Source organism: Eubalaena glacialis, chromosome 10 (assembly GCF_028564815.1).
Source record: "Eubalaena glacialis isolate mEubGla1 chromosome 10, mEubGla1.1.hap2.+ XY, whole genome shotgun sequence".
NCBI lineage: Eukaryota > Metazoa > Chordata > Mammalia > Artiodactyla > Balaenidae > Eubalaena > Eubalaena glacialis.
The window spans coordinates 89,973,937-89,992,238 of record NC_083725.1 but is presented as its reverse complement, the minus strand read 5'-3'; the positions used below and the strand labels follow the sequence as shown (position 1 = coordinate 89,992,238).

General features: G+C 34.7%; 1 protein-coding gene across 1 annotated transcript in view; it reads right to left on the bottom strand.

Annotated features, from left to right (window-relative positions):
• The window catches only part of ANO3 (anoctamin 3), a 414,700-nt gene that overhangs the window by 199,942 nt on the left and 196,456 nt on the right, over positions 1 to 18,302 (bottom strand). Inside the window, 2 exon segments of the mRNA XM_061203163.1 lie at positions 498 to 569; positions 1,462 to 1,656. Coding sequence (XP_061059146.1) covers positions 498 to 569; positions 1,462 to 1,656 — 267 coding nt within the window.

The window sequence follows — 18,302 nt, the reverse complement described above, 5'->3', positions numbered from 1 at the left end:
AAAGCTAAAAAGGAAAAAAACATGATATAAAGATGCAAATATACTAAAGTTACAAATTTAATAAGTAGAGAGAGGTTTAAAATTTAAAATGGCAATGTAACTATGAAAAAAATAGGAAAGGTTATATGAATGAACTAATAAACCTTCATCTAGCACAAGAGATCAACAGATAATGCTGAAATTTGATAAATCTAGACACAGTAGTATAAATGTACTTATTCATAGAGAATTGAAGGAAATTTCCAAAAGACTAATAACAGAATTTTTTTCAGTTATAGGATGTTATTCATTAAAAATCTTCTGTATTTGACTTTCAAACTGTACATGAAATACCTTAATAATATTTTAACCTTAGAATATTATTCTCATCCATCAAATGTTAAAGACTAAACATGAATTTTTTTTTCTTAAAAAAATAATGTTCTCTGTTTGAAGTAGAAGTCAGTTTACCTTTGGAGAGGGGGAAAGGAGGAAGGAAGTAATAGAAAGCAACTCACCCAAGCAAAAGTCGCTGAGGTCAGCAAAAGAACATCTGAGCACAGAGTCTTTTCTGCCTTCCTCAGTGTTAACTGGAAACAAGAACAAAAAAGACTTTCTAGTTTGGGGGAATAAAAACATAATGACAGCTAGAACAAGTACCGTGGTGACTGCTGTCCAAATAATAGCCAAACATGAAGAAATATTTTTAAGTTAATGAGTGGAAATGAGAGATACATCTATATTACATTTTAACACTTTGATTCTCTTGAACAATTAGCCACTTTCCTTATTGGACATGGATGTAAGCTGACTATTTAAAATAGGTAGTGATTTCCCAATACTACTGAAAAGAGAATATTGGCATTTTCAAGTTATCCAGAGGAAGAAGCAACCCTAAGGAATCATAAGGGAATGAATTTTCATAACATAAAAGCTCTTAGAGATGGATGGGAAAATAAAAACACACCCATCCACTGAATGACAGGGGCCTGGTTGTATTCTGACTCCTGACTCTTGTGAAAAGGGATTGTCTAAAGGTATAATGTGTCTCAGACGGTCAGATGTGTGTAGTTTTATTTGCCAACACTTGTCTAACCACATCTTCGTGCAACCAAACCTTCACTGATTTACTGTCAGTATTATTTATAGCTTTGGGTCTTTCTTTTTAGGGAACTGAGTTTATTATTGCTGGCATATTTAATTACTGGTAATAAATTCTCACCAGGAATGCTAATGAGCCAGTGATTTAGGTGGCTGATCTGTCTTCTCTTGCCAACAGAAAGTGTTAGGTCCATATTTGCATGGGGTTGGCTACCTTCAAGGATAGAAAGAAATGAATACACATCTCGCCAACGAATGGCCTTTTGTCTGACTGGCATGGGCTACTGTTCTCCTTTCTATGCCAATCTCCTTCCTGAAGACTCTATAAACACTAGAGGAAAACACTACTCTTTAAAAGTTAAACAAGAAAGTAGAGCTCACCTTGCTCTGCTTTGTCAGCAGAGATTGAGGTTACAGAAGTGGGCGCCTGAGAGTCACTCTCAGTTGACTGGAAGAGTGAGGTAGATTGGCTCAAGTTCTTTGAGTAAGCATAGCTCTGGGCCAGGCAAGGCAGGGATCTCCGAGATGGTTTTAATGAAGTTTCTTTTGCTATCTCACTCTTGCTTATATTCATGCCTGCAAATTCAAAATGGCAAGTTTTAGCAATTAGAAATAATCAGCAGAAATCAACAAATAATTTTAATTCTTGTGATGGCTGTTTCAGAAAAGTACTCTTGAAAAGCATCACCTAGGGATTAGGACTAGTTGAATTCATTTGTTTCTATATTGTCAGGGGAAGTGTTTTGAGATTTTTGTCAAATAGTTATGAGAAATAAATAGCTCCTCTTCCAGTTTGAGCTTTCACTGTTTTTTAAAGGTTCTGTAAAAAAGAAACTGAGGTTTAAATTCATTTGGAGAGTTATGAGAACAATAATTTGGATTGTCTTTGGATAAATTTAACCATTTAGGTTTTTAAGCAGTAAAATAAATAAAACCTAATGCATAGACATTCAAATTACTATTATTAACCAGAGCACTTCTTTCTATAACCTATCCTCCTTTAAACACACCGCATAATGTACTAATAGTGATCAAGAGGCTGGAAAGGAACAGCATACGTGGTTTAGTACAAAAACTGACCAGCGGGGGGACAGCATTCCTGTGCTCTGTGTAACAGTCCCTCTCCTCACGCAGAGAAGACTGACCTGCCAGAAGAAAGAATGCCCCTCAACAGGACTCTGCCTCCATAATTGGAAGTCCCAGTAACTGTGTTCTCCCAGCAATGAATGACCCCATGTCCCTGTATGCCTCTGTCCCCATCCGTCCTCATCTCCCTTACATTAATCCCAGGGCATTCCTCAGCCCTGGAATACTGCTGTGGGTATTCTGGTATATGCCTTTTTTGCACATATTGAGTATTTCTCTAAGAGGAAACACTTAGATGTACAACTGCTGGTTTGAAGGGCATGAATATTTATCATTTGGATAAATAATGCCAAACTGCCTTCCCTAAAAGCTTTATCTTTTCACACTTCCCCAAATAGTACAAGATGGAATCCATTTCCTTATGAAATTCCTTAGGGAACTCTAGATAGTATCATTTGTTTTAATTCTGAATAAAATAAAAAGCCAACAAACAAAAAACAAAAAAAAATTGTTTTAATCTTCATGTTACAGATTGAACATGTTTTCATATATTTCTAGCCAATTATAATTCTTAAGTGACTAAGCTATTTTATAGTTTTTCTAGTGTGTTGTTAGGCTTTTTCATATTATTTATAGTATGTGTGTGTGTATATACATATGCGGGAGTTTGGGGTATCAACCCTTCATGCAGTTAAAAATCCAGATACAATATAAAACCAGCCCTCTGACTCCACTGTTCCTGTCAGTAGTTCTGCATCTGCAGATTCAACCAACCTCAGATTGTGTAGTACTGTAGAATTTTTTATGGAAAAAAATCCATGTGTAAGGGGACCCTCACAGTTCAAACTTTTGTTGTTCAAGGGCCAACTGTATATACATTCATATATACATATATACATTCATATATACATATATATGTATATAGTATTTTAGTGACTACATATTAAACATAATATATGCTGTGTTTATTTCATTTAGTTTTCTAACAATCTTACCAGGCGGACATTATACCTATTAGCTATGTGGAAACTGAGACTTAGAGAGGATATGTAACATTCCTTATATCACACCAACGAGAAAACTGTGTGGGATTTATATTCCAAACAGTTTCTAGTGCTAAAACCATCACATCATGTTGCATCCATAAATTAAGTTTGAAACTCCTGCACACCATCCATTTACCTCGAAAATCACAGACACTGAAATGTAAAGAACAGACACCAAAATTCATTCTGGTAGAGGCTAAAACTCAGACCGAATATACCTAGAAACACATCTGCTTCTACCACCCTCCCTATTCACCTGCCCATATTCTCTATATTAAAGTAAATTTGAAATGTAGTGACTGAAAGGTGAAAAAGACGAAGCAAACCCACCAGTACATACAGCACTCAAGTAATGAAAATTTTGCCTTGCAATTACTCATCTTAATTCTATTTTTGAGACAGAGTAGAATCTGGATCTTAACAGGTGTGGGCAAGGGGTACAGACAGGAAAGGTACATTTTCCATAATTATCATATTTATTATAAGACAAACAAATTTAACTAAACTCTACTCATATTGTTTCAGTCAATACTTTTTAGCTACTTTATAATCAGCTCATGAATTAACTCCAGATTTCTAAGGAAATTTTCAAATTCATGAATTCAGATAAAGACAAGCAGAGGTACCAATGTTCATTGCCCTTTGAGACAAACGAGAATCTTGAAAAAAAAATAACAAGACAATTTTTGAAAGAGGTTCTATAGAAATAAGACATGGTTGAATAGATGAAATGCAGACAAACCTAGCAGTAGGGATTTTCTCTTCCTGTTTTATAAAAAAATGTATTTTTTATTTTCACATTAATTCTCAGTGTGAAAATAAAATGTGAACTAGAAAGGGATTGAAGAAAGAATTATGAATTGATCCAGTCTCTTAGCTTTCTGGGACTCTGTAATGATAAGAAAGGAAAATACCCTTTTGAAGAGGAATTCCCCAAGGCCCACAGGACTCATACTGAAATCCTACTCATACACCATACAATCCCCCTTATTTAAGGACCGACTAGTGTTTTCTAAACTACATTCAAGGAATAGCACAGGAAAAATCTGTCCTAGTAGTTTTTTAATGCCTGTGAATATTTTGTCATGTGGTCTTATATCTTCTTTTATTTAGGAAACACAGATGTAGAATATTAAAAGATCAGTTTTTTATTACTGGGCTCTGGTTGAGAATTGCCTTTTACTCTAGAAGAACATATAAGTAAAAGAATAAATATTATTTTGGAGGTGGTGGTACACAGATGGAAGATGGTGATAGTTGCTAGTAAAGATATTAGACTCAGAGAGTAATGCCTTGGGCCCCTGAGAAATGGCCTTGATGGGGACTCTATAATAATACTAGTCACCTTAATCCACTGACCCCAGCACGTATGTTCAAAAACTGTTCTTTGAGCTAAAGATGACAATCACATTGGTAGATATTATTATTTTATAAACCAATATAGGGTGAGACTAGCTTTATGCATATCAATGCTGTCAGTATTTTCCATCATTTGATTCACCCCTGTATTCACCTAGTCATCGAGGAGATGTTATTTGGGCTTTTGCTCTCTGCAGGCATCCTGCTGACACTGGGTATACAGTGGTGAACAAGGTGGACATATAATTTCTGCCCTCATGGGACTTCCATTCTAGTAGAGTGTCAGACATTGACCAAACAAATAAATATGTATATACACATAAATTGTCTGAAATGCTATGAAAATACAGGCACGGCTATATTATGGAGAATAATAAAGGGGACTTTCTTTATGAAGTGGTCGGGGACATTTTGTCTGAAGAAGTGACATGTTAGGTCAAAAAATGAAAAGGAACCTAACATACAGAAAGGTGTTTATGTATGTTTGTGTTGGCGTTTATATATATGTGTGTTTGTGGGGGGGTGCTTTTAGGCAAAGATAATAACATGTGTGAAAGCCCTGAGGTATGAAGATTGCAATGTATTTACAAACTGAAAACAACAACAACAACAACAAAACTGTTTGCAGTATAGTAAGTGAGAGAAAGAGGTGTAAAGGAGCTATAGCTGCAGTCCAGATAGGGGATAAAAATTACCTACTGTTCTTTGGGGAATTCTGCATATGCTTATTTGCCCATTATTTTCCACAAATTTACTGCCTTATGTCCTTTTTTTTGAATAATTGCATTTGCCAAAAATCATAAAATATTTTAAATATACTCACTTCAAATGGGAAATGAAATTGGGAGAGGCAATGAAATTTACTTACTCTAGGTCATAAATCAAGCAACTGGCAGAACTGAATGTGAAAGTTATGGCCATTGGATTCCAAAACCGATGATCTTTCCAGAATGCTCCATGGCTCTTCATGAACCCCAATCCTGGATGGGTCGTTACCATGGTTTCACTTGGTAGAAATATCACACAAATTTTAAGCAGAGAGCTCTGAATGTAGAAACCACAGAGCGAAAGCAAACCTCAGAACCTGTAATTCTATATCCACAATCTTAGACAACTGTGAAATATATGTTGATGAAAAATGAATATGTGCTATTTGGTACACATTAACTGGGAATGTCTACCCATCTTCTATCAAACTGTTGTTCTTTTGCTGATCTATAAAATAATAGCTATGAATAATATAAAATCTGCTATGAGTTAACAATGTGTGTAACTGAGTTGCACAAAATAAGTTATCAGCTATTATTTGTAATCCTAATTGTTATTTTTCAGTTTCCATCATTTAGTTAACAATGTGTGTAACTGAGTTATATGAAATAAATATTAATTATTATTTTTAAACTTTTTATTCATTCAGTGTTCTATCATTTATTTAACAATTCCAAACAATTATTGAGATCTTTCTCTGGACCAGAACTTAACTCAGTGTTGGGTGAAAATGGTGGTCACTATCAGGAGAAGTATATATATATATATATATATATAAAAGCAGTTCTTTATATTAAAAACTAATATACAAAATATAGATAAGGCATCATAGAACCACCAAAGAGGAATCCAAGTGGTAGTACCAGAGAAGTCTTGACTGTGAAGGTAACCTGAGCTGATTCTTTTTGAAATATTCCTTCTCCTATATTTTTATTTATTTATGATTCTTGGATTTAATACATTTTTTTCAAAGGATTATGCATATAAAGTAAGAAAGCCTGTATAAAACTCTCCATAAACACATAACTGCAGAAAATATTTGTTAAATGCTACATATAAAGAAAATTGAGAAAAAAATGTTGATGATGCACATATCCTTCCTACAGCTCTGCATTTTCCTTCCCATTTATCTGTAAAGCAATGCTTTCTCATTTCCTGAACTACCAAGTGTTTCCAAAGCTATCATACAGATCAGCTTTGCTAGAAACCAATATAATCTAAGCTGAAAATATGAGATCCTAATGTTCGAAAGAGTACAGTTCTTTTCAAAGTTCCACATCGAATGCCATCATATTCTGCTTGGCATAACCAGCAATATCTGTTCTTTGCTTGCCATGATTAACACTAGCTACCCCCACAGCACATTCAGGCCTTTTTTCTTCTATATTCTAAAGTTCCATTTCTTTTCTTGTATGACTTTACCTGGTACCCTTGAATAATATTTGACAGCTACCTATTCAAAGCTAATAACTAGAAAAGAGACCACAGTAACACATAAGTTTGGGTAAGCATATGCAACTCTTAAGTTTAAGGATAAACCTGTAGAAGTGTAGAAATGTGTCATTTCCTATATTTAGAACAGATTTTTCTAAAGCAACAATTAGTACTACTTCCAACTGTTCTAGGAGCACTTCATAAATGCTCACATATTTGAAAGGATCTCATGAAATGACAGTTTCACTTGGGTATACACAAAGGTCCAATTGCAAATAAGATGTAATTGCAAATAAGGTATCTTCTAGAAATACATTCACATAAGACACCTGACATCAAAGGAGGTAAAGTTGTTATCAAGATACTACTTAACTCAATGGGCTTTGAGCTGATATGGAGTTTTAATTGGAAAAATAGGTTCTTTGAAAACTTCAAAGAGAAAATTGAAGAGAAAAGAAAAATTGGTTATTCTGAGTGAAAAATACACATTTTTCAAAAGATTCAGTCTTTTAGTAAAATTTCAAGAAGACTAACTCATCCTAAGGACTCATGTGAAAAAAAAATATGTATTTTTTTATAGATCAAACTTTTAAATTTCTGCCAAGTATATTGTTACAAGAATTTTGGGATATATGTAGCAAAAGAACATGATATTATAACCTAATGAATTTTATATTATGTCCACAAGAGGGAAATTTAAAAAATAAATTTAAAAATAAATATATTTGTCTCTTGTTTTATTCTCAAGATGAATTATGTGGTTTAGTAAGATTTTATACCTTTATCAGAAGTATTTTAGAACTGATGGGCTGAGGGGAGGTGGTGTCTTAGGATGCCATTTAATTTCATAAAATCCAAACACACTTTTCTATATTAGTGGATACAATCAAAGCACATTTATCTAAATAATAAGCTTTGGGGGGGGGGAAAGCATAAATGGGCACAGACTTTTCTTATTTTTCTGCCTTGTCAAAATTATTATAGTTTTCTCTCCTTCAAAAGAACATGTGGCTTGAGTGTGTCCTTTTTGGCATAAATTATTTCTACGTGATAAAAGCTCTATTTATTGAGTGCCTACAAAGTGCTAGATGCATCCTGTGTGTTACCAGTAATTCTCATAATAGTCCTGTTAGGATGTGTCATCCCCACTTTACATGTGAGAATCCTGAGACACAAAGGATGTAAGTAACTTGTCTCAAGTCACACACAGGAAGTGTTGGAGCCTGAAACAAACCAGGTCCATCTGATTTCAAGGCCTCTGCTCTTTGTAATATAACAAGCAACTTCTCTGTTTACACAGAAACTTCTTTTACAAATTTGCTCTTCACTCACTTTTTAGTTTTCCCCTCACTTTGAACAAGAAAAAGTTTGTCTACTTATAGAGTCCTAGTAGGGCAGAGATGGCTAACTCAGAGTAACTGAAGAAAGCTTAATAAAGGGATTATTTAAAGGGTGTGGGCAGGATTAAGAGAAAAAGGATAATGGTAAGGCTCCCTACAACTAACAATGCCCAGAAAACTTGACCACCCTTGGGCCTGCAGAGCAAGGAGAGGAAGTAGATATATGAACCTGGAGACAATTATAGGTGGGGGAGAGGAAATCTGGCAGATCCTGTGTGCTTAGACACAGGAATGCAGCCACTGCCAACCACAGACTGACATGAAGGGAGCCAGGGAAATAAAATACCCCAACCTCTCTTTTGTCAACTTCTAATCTGCTGCTGATGCCTCCCACTGGTCAAATCTAAACAGTAGCTAGAGGTCATGAGAAACCATGGTTGCTGTAAGTCATAGATATCAGCTTGCTGGGGCACGGGGCAGGGTAGAAAAAGGTGTGGGATGAGTCTGGAGGGATCTACAGAGATTATCCACTACACATGTACAGATGTATAACTTCAGAGGAGCTTTGAGCACCACCTTTGGGGGCAGAAAACAATGCATGCACTTCTACCACTAAAGAATAAAATTTAAAGTTTTTTTTTTTTTTTTAAATAAACTGTAAGTAGTTGAAGATGCTTACAAGCAAACATGGGAACGGCAACTATTGACGTTAATGTACTTTTGAGTTTGCTTGCTCTGTGCAAGACGATGCAGGAGACAAAGGTGAACAATATACAGTGAGCTTTTAAATTAGTAACTAGCAACATCAAAATTTATCTCTTCAATTATAATATATTACAGTGAATAAGAAAAGCTCTCTTATAAGTCTAATGCAAGACAGAATACTTTAAGAAGGGCACAAAATTATGAAGGGGTTTCTAAATTGATGAAAATACATTTTTAAAGTTTTGCAGGTGAAATGAGTGCCCTTGTTTTTATCTTTATCTTTGTGTACTGTTCTCTAATTTCCAAGTCACACAGCCCACCCCAGTAGGTTCATTCCCTTGTTATATGTCCTGTTAGAAACATATACTTTGCTTACCATGTTTGCATGTATTTATTTATTAGGATATTATTTAACATATAGCCTTTTTAGCTATAAGGGAAGTTCCATGAGGGCAAGGGTCACACTCGTCTTGTTTACAGCCACAACTTCAGCACCTGGCACTGGGTCTGCACGTACAGTATGCAAATGAATACTTACCAAATGAAAGAGTGAGATAAAGATAAAGCTCTATTAATTAATTTACTAATTAATATATTCATTTGACAAGTGTTTATTGTAATAGATGTTTATTGTAATAGATGCGAGATATTCTTTCTAGACAATGGGGATATGGCAGTGAACAAATAGATAAAAGACCCTGTACCCATAGAGATTAAAATCTCAAGGGGACCTCGAGAGGCATTTACTCTTTGTGGTACAGTGTTCTGAAATTTGAAGGCTCAGACAACCTATCACCTTAGTGTTTTTTTGAAGTACAAATGAGATTTTTCTTTAAATCAAATATTCATTCGGTAATGCCACAAATAAGATATGAATGTTTACCATTACAAATAGATAGCTAGCAGGAACCTGCTGTATAGCACAGGGAGCTCAGCTCGGTGCTCTGTGACGACCTAGATGGGTGGGATGGGGGGTGGGGGGGAGGTCCAAGGGGGAGGGGATATTTGTATACATATAGCTGATTCATTTCATTGTACAGCAGAAACTAACACAACATTATAAAGCAATTTTACTCCAATAAAAAAACAACAAAAACAAAAACAAAAACAATGATCCATATACTTATTTGTGGTATTGCAAATCCCCCCTCCCCCCACATGCCATTAATGTTCTTGCTTCCTTTTTAAAACTCAAATAGATTTTGGCAGGAATTGAACCGAAGAGTCATAGAGATGCCTGCTACTTATGAAAGGTGCTATGATGCAAAGGGCTCTCTTTAGAATGCGCAGGAAAAAAAAAAAAGAAGTAGTAAAAGATAAATTTGTAACAGTTTTTTTTCCCATAATTTCCCAACATAGTCAAGTTCATAAGCTCATGATATATAGTTCATCCATAGTCAGTGTCTCCTTATTCCTTCAATAACCTGGTCATTCACTCAGCTACATTTTCCTCATGTTATTTCTTTTTGTTCTGAAAACTTCTACCCTTCAGAGTGGAGCTCAGATGCTACCAACATTGGAAAATCTTTCTTAATGCGTTTATGCAGTATTAGCTACCATGTTCCCTGTGCTTCTGTAACACTCTCAATGCATCTCTATTCTAGTATTGATATGCATTTTTCTGTGACACCATGAGCCCCCTCAAGGAAGAAACCAAGTCTCATTCAGTTTTGAGATCTTGGCATCTTGCACATTTTTGGTTTAGAGAGAGAGAGAAATGTACGGGTAGATGGATAAGAGTGATGGTTTCACTCATGCACAAAATCTGACATAATATGAATTTTTGATCTTGGATAAACTCTTTAATCTCTCTGTCTCCTCATCTTTAAAATGAGAATAATAATAATAAACTCAGAATTATGAGTGTGAAAATTAAATGATTAAACATAAAGTGCTAGAATAATGCCTGGTACATAGTTTATCCTATATGTATTTGCTATTATTATAACTGAATCAATGATGCCATGCAAATGTAAGATGTAATAAGATTTAAAGTCAGAGCCATAAATATGTAGTATGTAGAATAAAAAAAAGGGAAGCTTCTGGAGCTTTTATACCAATAAAATAATGAGCAGCTCATTTTCCAAAAAATTCATATTTCATGTAGCACAGAGATACAGAGCACTATAAAGAAACTAATCTGGTTTAGCTTTTGGTAGTTTGGGTCAAGGACTGCATCTGGGTGAAAGAAAATGCAATATATTTGAGGGAATTCCTGCCTAAGTCCTTGAGGGAAAGAGACCTCTATGTTCAAAAGACAACAGCCATTTGAATAAGGATTCATGAATCAATGCCCAAGAGAGAAACTGAGACTTAGTGGATTCCCTATACACTCTCAAAGATTAAAATCTAATAGCAGAAGCAAACCTTCTACCAGCATAATAAGAAATTAGGGGATTTCATGCAAACTGACAATGGTTCTAATGGAGAAACCCAAATGGGACCAAAACTTCCTCCTGATCTGCCTAATTACAATGTCTAACAAGGCTCATAAATATTCTTTTCCTTTTGCTAATTCTTTTGTGTTTGGAAATCATGGAAGCACGAACAGGAGATAGCCTGGTTAGGGCACGTATCACAAATAACCTTGAACAGTTGCAGATATCCTTTTAAAATAACCTCCAGATAACTTTTGAAACCTTGAATTTTATCGTTCAATTAATGTACCACAGCTGTGTTTCATGCAGATGGGAGCAGTGGACTTCTTGAAGGAAAGACTGGTAATGATCTTGGTGGAACCAAGTAGTGATCATTGGAGGAATTCTGACAATTGACAGTTCATCCCATTGTGTGTGCCTGAAATCTATGCCCCTTCACACATTCCTACAAGATCACTTGTGACCCAAAACACAAGGTGCTTTCAGGATATTGGCTCCTGAGCTATCTCTTGCCTGAAGTTAGCTAAAAACAAGGAGATTTCAGTAACATTCACTCATCATCAAGTTCATATTCAAATGGAAATGCAGTACATGGCCATCAGGTATAACAAAAATATTCGTTGTTTTTTTTCTAGCACTACCATGACCACTGATAGACTTCAAATGCCTAATCAAAGTGTTTGGGTTCTCAACATTGTGAGAAAGGGATGAAAATGAAACCTTTAAATACCTTGGAGTTATTATTATGAAAACCATATTGGTGCTCCTTGCATCACACTCAACGTATTTGTGTGTGTGTGTGTGTGTGTGTGTGTGTGTGTGTGTGTGTGTGTAAAAGGGTAAAATGGAATCCCTGATCATCCTTGCCTGCCTCATGGAAGGTAATAGCAAATGAAAACTAACCTTGGGTTTGGATAAAGATAAAACACTTAAAGTCTCATAGTACTTCTGACAAGCTGCAAAGTTATAATATTTATACTACTGCCGAGAACAGCACAGGTTGCTCCACTCTAAAGAGCTCAAAAAAGTCATTTGGCCAAAGTACATGGACCCTGCAATGAACCTGGATTACACCCTGTCCTGAAGTAGGGAGGTTCTGGAGACCCCCCACTGCATCTCACAGGTCTACGACAACATTTTGAAAAACGAAAAATCTGGTCCAATCTCTTCCAACCACACATTGTTATTGGAAAAACCGATAACTTAACTAGAAGAAATTTTGTTGATGTGTAGAATATGAACCCAAACACAGGCATGACTAGTCTAACCAGTACTGCACTGGGGCACAACTTGTTCTATATTTCTTTCCTGCTGTGAACATTTGTAACCACAGAACTTCCCACTTCTTGCCACCTGTTGCTCTTGTTCTTACTTACGGGTTTCTTTATACTGTGCCAAAGGCTGGCAATTTCTACATCTGCTTTTGAACAAAGGTTGGCATATTCTATCATTGAAAGCTTATTTCGAAAGCTTAAGAATGGGAAAAAATTAGTTTACTAATGCTAGAAAAAAAACCCAGAAAAATAGTATTTATTCTGGGTATTTTTTCAACCAGTTCAGGATGAGAAATTTTAACTATTGTCATGGTGTTTAAAAATAAAGTCCATTTTTAAAGACAAGTGATAAATAATAAGGATTGGATATATTATTGCTATTATTAATATTGTTGTTTATTATGTTTGTAATACTAATTATTAATAATTAATTTACCACCTATTATTTATCAACTACTCTTCTCAGGGATATTTATTTTATAGAAAGTCAGAATTTGAGTTTTAATTTAGTTTAATAGTATTTTAGCCTTGTTTTTTTTTTTTGTTAGCCTTGATTTTTGAAATTATATTTTTAAAATCATGGTTTACACTCATCAGGAAGATTATACAATTTTGCAAAGTTTTGAGTTCAATAAAACCTAAGATTATTTTTGTCAAGCACTTTTTATTCTCATTATAAAAACCATATGTGTTTTGAGAGATAGCACATGTGCTTGGGGTTTTTTTCCCCTTTTATTTATCTATTTTTTAATTTACATGGAATAAAATTGACTTTTTTGGTGTAGAGTTATTTGAATTTTGACACAAACAGAAATTCTTATAACCACTCCAAAGGCAAAGTCCGAAAAATTACAACATCCCAAAGAATTCCCAAGTCCTCCCATTTGTGTTCAGACTCTCCCTTTACCCTTAATTCCTGACAATCAGTGATTTGTTCTTTTTACCTATTCTTTGCCTTTTCCAGAGTGCCACATAAACGGAATCATACGCTGTATAAATTTTAAGATTAGGTTCTTTCATTTGGCAAAATGCAATAATCAATGCAATAATCAATAATTATTCATTTGTATTACTAAGTCATAACTCCACTGTATGGATGTAACACAATTTTTTTTTTTTTTTGGCTACGCCACGCAGCATGTGGGATCTTATTTCCCTGACCAGGGATCGAACACGTGCCCCCTGCATTGGAAGTGTGGAGTCTTAACCACTGGACCCCCAGGAAAGTCCCGGATGTAACACAATTTGATTATACAATCACTCATGTAAGTATTGATACATATGTGTTGTGTCCAGTTTTTGTGATTATGAATAATGCTACTATAAACATTCATACAGAGGTTTTAAGTTCTCATAAATACATGGAAGTAGGCTTGCTGCGTCATATGGTAAGTGCACATTTAACTTTTAGAGAAACTGCCAATTTTTTTCAAAAGTGGCTGTACCAGCACCAATGTATGAGAGAGTTTCTGGTGTACCATACACTCATCAACAGAATTGTTGTTGCTGTTATTGTTAGATTTTTCTAATACTTAATCATGAGAGGCTGTTTGCATTGAGACTTTAATTTGCATTTCCTTAATGACTAACGATATTGAGCATCCCTACATGCGCTTTTTACCATTCATATATTTTCTTTGGTGAAGTCTCTGTTCAAATATTTTGACTATTTTTTAACTAAGTGGTTTGTTTTCTTATTATTAAGATTTGAGAGTCTTTTATACATTCTGTACACAAATCGTTCATCTCTGTAAATATTTTTCCCAGTCTGTGGTTTGCCTTTTCATTTTCTCAACAGTGTCCTTTGCAAAGCAAAGTTTTTATTTGCAATGAGGTAAAATTTTATGTATCATGCTTTTGGTGTTGTATCTAAGAAATCATTGCCTAACCCAATGTTATGAATATTTTAGATTAGGCTTTTACAGTTTTATTTTGACATTTAGGTATATAATATATTTTAAGTTAATTGTTCTATGTAGTATGAGGTATAGAACAGCAATCATATTTGGCATATGCCTATCTAGTTGTTCCAGCTAGTTGTTCAACTGTTTGTTGAAAAGTCTGTCCTTTCTCCATTCAGTTGCCCCTGCACCTTTGTAAAAAATCAGTTGTCCATACTTATGTAGGTCTCTTCCTAAATTTTCTATTCTACACTATTGGTTATGTGTCTGTCCTTTCACCTATACCATACTGTCTTGACCTCTCTAGCTTTATAATAATCTTAAAAACAGGTAGTGCTAGTCCTCTAAATTTGTACTTCTTTTTTTAATTGCTTTGGCTATTTGAGTTCTTTTACCGGACCTTATACATTTTAGAATCAGCTTATCTATATCTACAAATAATTGTGTTGACATTATGACTGAGGTTGAATTAAATCTAATATATATCACTTGGGGAAGAATTAACATCTTAATTACGCCATGTCTTCTAGGCCATGAATCTCATATGGTTATTTATTTAGGTCTTTCTTTGATTGATTGAACTATATTTCTGTAGTTTTCTTCATACAAATCCTGTGCATAGTTTATTAGATTTATAGCTAACTATTTCATTTTGTTGGAGCTTTTACAAAAGATAATCTTTTTAAACTTCAGTTTTTCACTGTTCATTTTTCAATCGTGCATTGTTAATGTACAGAAATGCAATTAATTTTTATTTATTGCTATTGTATTCTGTGAACTTTCAAAATTATTTATTAGTTCTAGTAATGATAAACATTTTGTAGATTCCTTGGAATTTTCCACATAGACTATCATGTTGTCTTCAAGAAAGGGTACTTTAATTTATTACTTTCCAACTGAATACCTTTTATTTCTTTTTCTATCCTCATTTTATTTTCTAGAACTTCCAATTGAATATTGAATAGCAGTGGTGACAGTGGAAAATCTTGCCTAGTTCCTGATCTTGGGGGAAAGCAAGCTCTCATGATTAAGTATGATGTTAGATGTAAATTTGTTGTAAATGCATTTATCACATGGAGGAAGTTTCTTTCTAACCCTAGGTTGCTGACATTTTTATCATGATAGATGTTGAATGCCTTTTTCTGCATTTATTGATATATCATATAGTTTTCCTCTCAAGTCTGTTAGTGTGGTAAATTATAATGATTGTTTTTTGAGTGCTGAACCAACCTTGCATTCCTAGGTGATACTTAATATATTTAATTCTCACAGTAATCCTAAAAGAAAGTTTTGATTATGCATATCTAAGATTGAGAAAATTAGAGTTAACTAACTTAAGGACATTCAGCCCAGTAATTGCCAAACCTATGAACTGAACTCAAGTCCATGAGATGCTTGAGCTATGTTCCTTTTACCATAGCACCCTGCCTTTCACAAATATGCAAGAAGAAATATTATTAATGGCCTCTAGGGCAACAACAAAGACTCTCCCTCTCTATACTCCACTTCCAAGGTAAAGAGGCCCTGGTAATGTTCTAGAAAATGGACATGTTTGTTCCAGGGTTCTTAAGAGTGAAGCCAATGGGTACACGGATAAAAGAGATCACAAACTCTGTCATGTACAGCCTCTCTCTTGGTCTTGCCTTTTCACTATATTTGTCTTCCATGTGTTGGGATTTGTGAAGGTGAAGCAAAAACAGTATAGGGCTTATGCAGCTAACCTTTTGGAGGATAGTGTAACCAGTTTAGACTACTCCTTAGGGATATGTTTTCATTTTCTTTCAGATTTCCTGGTGTTTATTAAGGTTTTGAAAGAATGTGACTTTAAGGTTCAAAATTAGATATAGGCCTAGAAGAAAGAAACCTAAAAGGCCACTAGATCTGCTGTTATTTCATATCTTAAAGCATAGTCCAGTTCAGCAGAGCCAATAGTTTCACCTAGAATTTTGAGGCCAAGGCCCTAGTTAGAAAAAAATAAAACAAACAAAACACACTGTCTTGTGTCTTCTCTGCATATCTTTCTCATGAATCTATTTTAAGATTTGAAAATAAATTTCCTGGGTCTCAGTTAAATCTTCATCTTAATTCAAGAAATGCTTACAAATCCTTAGGGATTCTATGCTCACATTCTTTGTCTAGTTGCACAGCATTATTGGAATTTACTGAATAGTGATACCGACATTCAAATAATGTCTAAGGGACAATAAAAATGTGCTTTAAAATAAATATACATATATTTTTTATTTAGGGTAGAGAAGGAGAGTAGAGTTTGGATGATCTTAGGAAGAATATGACTGGAGTATCTAGAGCAAGACCACTTGTTACGTAATACGAAAGTTATTAAGAAAACAATTGCCAACCTATACAAAATCAATGCTCAGCACTTTAGTTATTATATCAAAGCTGAAAGCAGTAAGAAATTTAAGAATAATTCATTTAATTCAGTAAAAGTCTAATGTCAAAAACCTCAAGGGAGCTTCATTGCCTCCTAATTTTCTTTTAAAAGCTGTCTGAGTATAAATGTTCTAATCTTGTCACTATAATATGAAGAATGTATTTTAAATTGATAGACTGACATTATAAAAAAGAATGTTTTCAAATCACTCACGATATGCAGAAATTTCATGCCAGTTCAAAGATAGAGAAAAAGGGAACAAGTCCCTTGCTTTATTTCCCTGGTTTTCAAGGAATCACTTGTCCTTGATAGGTTTTCTTCCAAAATGGCACACAAAAGAACAAAGCAATGTTCTGGAATTTTCTTTTCTACTCTTTAAAAAGGAAAATGGACTGATGGATGAAGAAGAGCTGCTTTTTTCAATAGGAAAAAAAAATGAACAGCAAAGAAATGTGAACAGATTCAAAAGACAAGAGCCCACTGGCTGCTTTGTCTCTTCCAATGGAAACTATAGCCATAATTTTTTATTTAGATATGCATTGTGAGTAAAGGTTACTTTATTTATTTTTACCTTACTGACTGGATTACAGACCTTTTGCAGCCAGAGGCAGCAGTGGTCAAACAGGTGGGACTGGAATTGGTATAGGTCACAAACACAGTTCAGGGTATGGCACTGAACCTCTGAATATAGTTATCTTTAGGCCTAATAGGTCTTTTTGAGGCCATACTGTTATGTGAATGAAAAGGTTTAGATGGGACTCTCATTTCAAAAGGGAATACCCCAGCAGGTCTAGCATACAGTATTTTTCAATATGTCAGCTGGTATTGTGGTCTCAGGGCAGTGCTAAGAATATTCCGTAGCTCCAAAAGAGATTCCAGATAGAGCTGGGCATATAAAGGCCTTAAAGTAGCTTACTTGCACCTCCAAACAGACATACACACACACATGCACACACATACACACATATACTCATACCTACACCAAGTAACATTTGGTCAGTCTGGCTCTCTGCCTTGGTACCCATGGCTACTTCACAGCCACAGTGTGTGTTTTGGGGTTGGGAGTATGGTTTCAGGATAAAAGAAATCACTCCTCTAAACTATAAGTAATTTCCCCCAAATCAAAACAAATAAATTGGCCTGATCATAATGGTCATGGACAATTTTAAGGAAGAGTACTGCATATTATTTTTTAAAAAATCCCAAAGCAGGGGATTACTCCAATGTTAGATTTGGATTAACTTCCAGATTCTGGACAATTTCAATTCCAAGACTGCAATATACTATGGTTTTCATAGTTAAATTTTGTGATTCTGTTTCTAAGAGAAGTCTCAAGGCCTTTATTTCAAGTTTTGTTCTAGTTCTTCTCAGCCCTACTTTATTTAACCTCCTGTCAGTTTCTTTAAGTCTGCAACTGTGAAGCTGCCAATAAATGCAAGGAGGCTATAAACTCAGGTAGCATATTTTTATAGACTTGGGCAGGAGCCATTGTGTGTAAATTCTCTTCACTAACCCAATCCCTTTGTTCTGTTTTTG